General features: G+C 32.6%; 2 protein-coding genes across 3 annotated transcripts; one reads left to right on the forward strand and one right to left on the reverse strand.

Moving 5' to 3' along the window:
* Positions 1-987: 987 nt before the first annotated feature.
* On the forward strand, positions 988-1,806 carry LOC107193259 (cob(I)yrinic acid a,c-diamide adenosyltransferase, mitochondrial-like; the record flags this gene model as incomplete). Its single annotated transcript, XM_015582661.1, has 2 exons — positions 988-1,354; positions 1,579-1,806. Coding segments are annotated over 2 exons (595 nt in total), but the record flags the coding sequence as incomplete, so codon positions are not given.
* Positions 1,807-2,426: 620 nt separating this feature from the next.
* Positions 2,427-3,536, reverse strand: LOC107193260 (ribosome maturation protein SBDS). 2 transcript variants are annotated; one of them, XM_015582663.1, is made up of 3 exons: positions 3,470-3,536; positions 3,250-3,387; positions 2,427-3,054 (listed from the first exon to the last, which is right to left on the reverse strand). In XM_015582663.1, the coding sequence occupies exons 2-3, from the start codon at positions 3,378-3,380 to the stop codon at positions 2,427-2,429; spliced, it is 759 nt and encodes a 252-aa protein (XP_015438149.1). In that variant the 5' UTR covers positions 3,381-3,387; positions 3,470-3,536. The 2 variants fall into 2 exon arrangements, with proteins under 2 accessions (XP_015438149.1, XP_015438150.1); XM_015582664.1 differs by having other exon boundaries at positions 3,480-3,532.
* Positions 3,537-8,374: the final 4,838 nt, after the last annotated feature.

The following is an 8,374-nucleotide window of genomic DNA, read 5'->3' on the forward strand; positions in this document are numbered from 1 at the left end:
ATCTTATTCTGCAAACTGATTAAAGTGTCCTTCAAACAGTGTTTATTTTCAGTGAAGTAAACCGTAAGCATTATCACTTTTCTCTACTTTCTACGATCTTCAATAACTTTATGTAATAAGTCGTTGAACTCGTTTTAAGCTCCTCTATCATTCTACGAAAACATACCAATCCATTTATAAAAATGGAGGTGACCTTGACATATCCGAAGTACCTACACCTGCAAAAAACTATGAATAAGTCTCTTCGTTCTGTGTAATTTTGGGTAAACAAATATTTCTGTGAACCTTACAGTTTCGAAGATATCTGAGGTGGTAATAGTTATTGCCCCACCCTGTATATAACCTTTATAGTTAAGATTATAAATGCTTATAATGTTGTTCATAACATCCTTAATAGGACTATTTGATAATAATAAATGTGAAATGAAATAGATACAGTAGAAGTAGTAGATTATGTTTGTCATTTAAATACAAGTACTTATTTGCATTAGACATGAGTTTGAATTTATTTGAGAATAATGTATTATTAGTAATTATGAACATTGCCATTTTTTATATTTGATTGATTAAAAAACAGTAGTCACTTTACATAATCAATGATCATAGTTTTTAGAAAGCACTAGATTATATCGAATTATTGAATTTGGCGCTGTAAATTTTTTCTGTTTGTTGTTATCTGCATGTACTTGCATTTAAATTAAATATAACATGAAAGTACAATTAAAAATATGTACTTATCCTAAAATAAATGGAAGCATTTGTATTTCTAAAATTTCAGCAAAATGTTTTCTACAAAACCTATTTTCTGTGGGGTTACAAAGATAAACCCATGGTTCAGCTTTGTTGGAATAATTAAGAAGAGTAATATTAATTTTCGTTTTCATACAGTCTTTTTTTTACATTTATCATAAATGTTATAATTTGATTAAAAATGAGTTGAAGTTGAAAACTTCAGAATGAAATTAATTTTTGACAACTACATTACAGTGCCAGTTCCACATCAAAAGTGACAAAGAAGACTACTACTATACAGGATGATGATTCAAGGTTAACAAATGCTGCTATAGATTTAAATGTACAAAATGATGTAACATTCAACGCACTTGTTTCAACTGAAGAATTATTAGCACAAATAGGATTGGCAAGAGAATTTGCAAGTGATAGCAAAATTGAGCATCCCTATGTTGATAAACTAAAAAGAGTACAAATGATCTTATTTGATTTAAGTCATGCTATATCAAAGACAACATCTGGAGAAAGCAAGTCTTTTGAAAGTAAACATATTAGTGATTTGGAAGAATGGATATCAGAGTATGCCAATCAATTGCCGCCTCAAGAAACTTACATTATTCCGGTAACAAAGAAAAAGATTTCTACCTTATTTGTTCTATATGTATAGTTACATCAAAATTTGTTCAGTGAATCGTGTTGTTATTACAGTTGCTGCGGTATCATTTTTCTAGATAAATTTATATAAGATGAATTAATATTATAATTTTTGAAAAATCAACAGCTTTAACAACATGATACATTGAGAGCTGTTATTCACTCATTTTTGATTTTATAAATTTGTAATAGGGTGGTGGTAAAGCTTGTTCTACTCTACATTCAGCAAAAGCAGTATGTAAGCGTGTAGAGAGAAACGTTGCATCGTTAGTGCAAGATGGTTTATTGAATAAAGAAGCACAAATATATTTAAATAAATTACAAAACTTCCTACTAACAACATCGCGTATTGCAGCAAAGTGTGATCAACGTACAGAAAACATATATATTCCTAGAGCAGAACTTAATGACAATAAGTAAATCTGCTGTTTTGACATAATGATCAATAGAATACTATATCCTCACCTTTTCCATTAATAAATAACTCAAAATAAATGTTCATGCTAAAATTTTGCAATATCATTTTCAGATATATTTTTCAAACATTAGTAGGTTGTAAATATTTTTTAATCGAGTTCCAAGTGTCAGTTAATGATTGAATTGTTGTATTATTACATAAAAACTGTATATAGATATTGTGCTATGTATCAAGTAGTTGATATTTAAAAATTTTAAATAAATTAAGCTGCAGTCTTTAATTATAACAGGCACATAAATGTCTAAACATACTGTTATTAAAAAACGATAATTAGTGCAAGTAATTCCATAGGTAATTACATTGAAATAATTTACCCTAATGACATTCATAAATGACATTCATAAATGATTTTAATTATACTATTTTTGTATACATTTAAAATTGATTAAACATAAATTTTATATTTTGTATGGAATTTTAGTTCAAATGTATCTAAGAAAAGAATAGAATTATTGTAAATACATGTAAAATTGAATAAAATAAAGCGTACATAATAATTGTATTAAATGTATTATGGGTTGAGTTATAAAAACTGCAAACAAGATTTAATTGTATTTATCATTTATTCTAAAATTTCATCTCCTTCAACAATTTCTTTCAAGTTAAGTAATTCTAGCAATCCAGAGCCTTTTGTATCAGATGTTACCAGTTCATCTATTTGTCTATATTGACCAGGATCAATTAGACATATTAAATTCAGTGTTCCATTTTCCCATTCTTCTGTTTCTGGTTTTGTAGTTAGTTTAACTATTTTATCTCTTAACTTTCTCGCCTCTTTTCCTGAAATTACCACTCTGAGCCTCATTTGAGCACGTTCTAATGGAATTATAGCTTTTAACTGTGGAATAACATCTAAAGCCTGTTGTTTAGCGTTTCTATTTGGTTTTACAGAAAAATGAATATCTTTTAAAGCTTTTTCTATCATTGTTACAGTGTATGGGCGTTTAGTTTCAGGATTAACACATTTATCAGCAACAGTTGTTGCAATGTCTTTAAACATAGAATCTAACGCCGAATGCCTCTCTTTGTCTGAAACTTGAAGTTCTCCCTTACTAAGGATCTCTTTACAAATTTCTGTCTGATTATCAGTAGAAAAAGCTTTTAATAGGTCTTCTTTTTTTGCAACTTGACCTTTTGAAACGTTTATAAATACAGTGTGTGTTTGTAGAACTTCATCGATATCTTTCTCTCTGAAATGTCATGTCATTACTGTTATTACTGGTGAATTTTAAGAACTTACTCATCAAAGAAAGAGTAAGTTATGAAGCTATGTATATATGTATGTACAACATATATACATAGTTTATAGGTTATGTTACTTAATAAGGTATATATATTTTTGGAATAATATATGTCCTTATTTCGGAAAACAATTAGAAACTTACAATTTATTTCTCCATGATATAACTTTATTTCTATAACAAGCAATCTCAAATCGTTTTCCTGCTTTTTTCATGCGAACCACGGCAACGTTAGTTAATCTTATTTGATTTGTTGGTGTGAAGATTTTCGACATTTTGAAACTGAACAAAAAATGTAACACTAATTTACTCGAAGTATTACATGTACATTTAAAACTGTAATAAATACGATATGAGTACAGACTTATCTTTACCGTTTTACATACGTCAGTAACTACGGATATAACAAGACTACGCCGTAACTGCCGTGTTGTCGACGGGTAATGAATCTGTGCGATCTGTGCCATCTGTGCTTCGAAAACGAGCGCCTTTTTGCTCTATTTTACCATAAGAGTATAAAAAGTACATTCGCCTGCCATACATGTAGGATATACGTATATTTATATGGATGCGTGATGTGATTAGATGGGTGAGAAAGATCTCACTTCACACTGGGTTCCTCAGGCACCCAAAATCCATGACTCTTCGATAACAATGGCATCTGTAGTCTTATTATGTATATCTGTAGTCTCAGCATATGCGTATCATCAGACTTTTATAAATTCTAAAAATGACCAATACGTTCACAACTATTTCGAAGTCTCGATTCACAATCGAATGATCGATATATCTAACTTTCTTCACAATATCGATAGATTTTGAATGCTCATCGTACAAATTCATGATAACTCATGACTACTATTTTATTTGATATTTTTATGTACAATCATTGTGTGTTTAGAATCTACATGGTAGAATATTAATTTGTCGAACAAAGGACGCAAATTCTTCTTTGTAATATAAGTACGTAAATAAGATATCTGAAAATGAAAAGTATTCAAACTCATGCATTGGAAGTTTGTCATTTTAGGTTTCATTTACGATTATGAATACATCTATTGTGAATGATTATTTTTAACATGTTATCTGTCATTCCTATATATATATACATGTAAATGTAGAAAGTGTCCTGAGTACGAACTATGTATCTACTATCAAAATAAAACAGTATTGCAAAATAAGGAAAATTTGTCGAAATATTTGACAAACATATGATTGTTTAGAAAAAACATGTTTTCTCCAAATATAATGAAACATAGTCTGCTATTACAACATTAATTTATGTAAGTATAGGGAAATGTGAACAAAATTCCTAGTAAAGTCTTTCTGAAAGCAAAAAGTTGCAGATCGTAGATTTGTTGCAAATAAACATTATACAAGAATGGTGTTTAGAATTAACATATCTTTAAACATTATAGCAAAATATTAACACTGAATTTTTCAAACTTATATCATGATATGTTACTTTCTCTACATTAATTGAAAGTGTGATATCAAACAAATTGTAATCGTGACGTCATCGAACGATAGGTAAAATCGCGGGGTGCGCACGCCATGATTGCACGCATGCGCAACTAATGCTACATTAGACTGTATCGAACATGGCCGCCGCGTGCGTGATGCCGTTAGAAGTGCGTAAAAAATGATCGTTTTTTCGTGGCTCAAAGAACACGATCGTTTGTACGTGTGTGCAGAGTGACAGTGAGTGTTATCTCCAGCAATTCGACAACGTGTGGGACCATTATCATGGCGCTGGTCACCGTGCAGCGATCGCCGAGCGTGTCCAATTCCCCGCAGAGTTCGGTGAGTTTCCTCTCTTTGTACGTCTTTGTTGATACTTGCTGTCAATTTCTGTTAGGGATATGCTATTCTGAAGCTGTGCCTCAGTATATTCGGAGCACCGTGCACGAAACACGTTGCGTACAGTTTGGCATTGTTCAGTGACTTATTCCTTATTTGGTGCTCTATAAACAACCGACTGTGGCAGGGAAACGAAAAGACTCAAACTTCTTTTTCCTGTATTTACAGTGATAGTAAACTTACCGGCAAAACATCCTGTGTCGCTTGAAAAATTAGGTTTACGCTAAACAGAGGGTTGTTTTGATATTTCCCTCCTGCGATCGACAGTCACGATTCGAGACGAGGCTGCACGACTTCGCGGTCGCTAGTCACTTCGCTATCTAATCCGTTCGGAAGCGGTACATTTTTCTTTCTGCAATTTATAGTCCGAGATGATTCGAACCTTTCACGAGTTACTACATCACTTAAAGTCTTATTACGCTTTAAACGCGATCATGTGTAGGTACTTACAACGAAAGTTTACTTATTCGGTCATTGATCAAATCTATATAAGTTTCGGGTGAAAATGTGAAATGTATGGGCATTATGCTTGGTGTACGAATACGTCCGTTGTGGGTCAATCATTTTCTTCGATTGTTATGCGCATAACGAACAACGTGAAGTTTGTAAATGATTTTCTAATTTCACATTGTATTTGACCATTCATTTTTTCCCAAAACAGACTTATGTTTGTGTGCGTGTGCGCGCGTTCATGTGTGTGATGTCCCATTATCGATTCGTTTGTATTGTAAACAAGTTAACCTGCTTTAATGTGAATTTTTTAAATGAAATTTGAAATTCATTGAGTATGGATTTTGTGAAGTTTTAAGCAGAGTACGCAAATATACATACTTCTTTTCACCTTCCATCGTGTTTCGTTTCATCGAAGATTCACATATTTATGATAAGATTACTGACGTCGGAATGTCGTGATGGTTTACTACGGATTGTTACATATGCACACACGTTTCAAACATATTAGCCGGCGCGCGGCCTTAAACCACAGGAGCAACGGCAATTGATCCGTCGCGATCATGAAGCGGCGAAATAGAGTTTGAAAAGAGAGCGAAAGGAACAGGTGGATTACATTATACAGTAAATTTTCGATTAATACTTAAAACTCATTGTCAGAATTTCTTTGGGGTAGTTATCATAGAGAACACGATTTCCGCTGTTCATAAATTTCGGGCTACATCCACTGATCTTTATATGTATGCTAATTGGATGCGGTATTCCGTGTTAAACTCGTGTTCCGAATTGAAGTCCCCGACCATCATTTTCTATAGAAACAATTTCTCACTTTTCAGCGCTTTTACATTAGGGTCATTCCACGCGAAATCGGACACTTTTTGTTTCAATTTGGATATGTTGTAGTCTTTATCGATATATAAACGTATCTCGAAGGATTAACAAAAATTTAGAAATTGTAGATTTAACAGCTGTTTAAAATTTAAGGTCAACCTTTTTTCAATAAATCATAACTATTGAACTAGCAAACTGATCAAAATGAGCTTTGCGGGTACTTACAGTGAAGGCATAAGAGTACCAAATAAAAATTATTTCAGTTAAGAAAAGATATTTTTTGACCATTTATTGTGCAATTATTTTAAATAAATGCCCTGCTTTTATACTGCCGAACTATTTAAAAATTTGAAACAAAATGAGGATATATGGATACTTTAAAATTGGCCGTATGAAAATTAATTGAAGTGAACTTGAGAAAATAACAATTGGGTGACTTAAGAAAATAACAATTACAAAAGACAGACGTTGATTATTTAATGTAACGTCAGTAGTATCCGTAATTCAAATACTACAGGATACGGTTTTTGTCCGAAAACTTTTGTCCGGTACTGTGTATAGGCACAAAACAAAAATTGAACATTTATTTGACAGTGTTACAAGGAAGAAGAATGTTAAAAAATTAATTGGACATTGTCCCTGTGACACAAAATGAGGATAAATTTTTTTACAATACGATTTAACCCCTTCGCATCTATGGACGAGATATCTCACGAGTCTTTCCATTATACTATTTAGCGATGCTACAGGTAGGATATTTAATAAATATGTATTTTGAGTTGTAAATATTGATAAACAGAGATGCGAAACAGCTTGTCCAAGAAGTCCAATGAACGACATCGAGTAGCGACATATCTCGTCCGCAATTGCAGGAGAGACAATCTTTTATGTTTCACTATTTGGCGTTTTTGTATTCGGGCACATTTTAATTCAAGAAAGGTCAACGAACGATTGAAAATTGCTTGTGCAATAATAATAATTTCTTTTATTGGTCTATCTACACAATACATAGTCTTTAATATTTACCTCAATTGTATCATATAGATACTTCACATAGATATTCGTATAGATATTCCAGACTAAATGTCCATTTTTCCGAACCACCGAATGATTGTGACAGGATCCGGTAGATGAAAACCCAAGACGTTGCGTAATTTAATGTACAAAGCTGGCAAAGTGCCCAGTCAGCCAAACCTGCAAATCCAAATTTTATCCAATGCCTGTTATAAAGTTATGGCTACAGGTTTAATGCAAGATTTGCTATAAACAAGTTGCGCGCACATTGATAGCAATATAGGCAGCAAATTGACAGCAACACATGTAGCAAATTGGCTTACACAAACATTGTTCCGATTTTGCCTTCAATTTGACATAGGTCATGTTGCAAGACTTCTGCCAATTTGCTTTACCATTCAATTAGCTGGCGTTGCCTGCAAAACCCATGCCAAATGCGGAAACAGATGACTATGTTTATACTATGGCATTTATTGCTGGCAATTTGCTCGAAACTTGTAGACAACTGGTTATCAGGGTGTAACGCATGGCCATACACAATTGTTGCTCACGGCGATTATAACGACGCGATCTAAGTGGCAGAAATACTAACATTAAAATAAAAGTTAAAATAAAACACGAAACTTTTTTTGCAATTGCTTTCTTCAAGCATCGTCAATACAGCCAGAAGATAATTTATTTTGAAAACGATTAAATGCTTTACTCTTCGCCCGTATCTGTAATCGAAGACAATTAGAAATATTCTTCTCTCACAGTAATCAGTACTTCAGTTTCCATCAACCGTATTTCCAGTGGACCGTGTTCGCTCTTTGCTGAACTGATTTCAAGTTTACAACTTGTGTCATTTTCATTATTATTTGAGTCACTAATGCTAGTTTCATAAAGTCGCGGTATCGCATTTCTTTTCAGTCGACCCAACGTGGAATGACTGTTGTTTGAAAAATGCCGACTGCATATGTATTTTTGTTTTAATGTACTGTCAGAGCAATTCCATCCAATCATCGAGAAAGAATGAAATAAAGTGCCGTCCATGACATTTCGGGTTTATTAAACCGCAATTATGATATGAACATTTCTTAAAATGTGTTTTACTGGTCTGACGTTCCATGCTCTA

Source organism: Dufourea novaeangliae, unplaced genomic scaffold (assembly GCF_001272555.1).
Source record: "Dufourea novaeangliae isolate 0120121106 unplaced genomic scaffold, ASM127255v1 C1178706, whole genome shotgun sequence".
Classification (NCBI taxonomy): Eukaryota; Metazoa; Arthropoda; class Insecta; order Hymenoptera; family Halictidae; genus Dufourea; species Dufourea novaeangliae.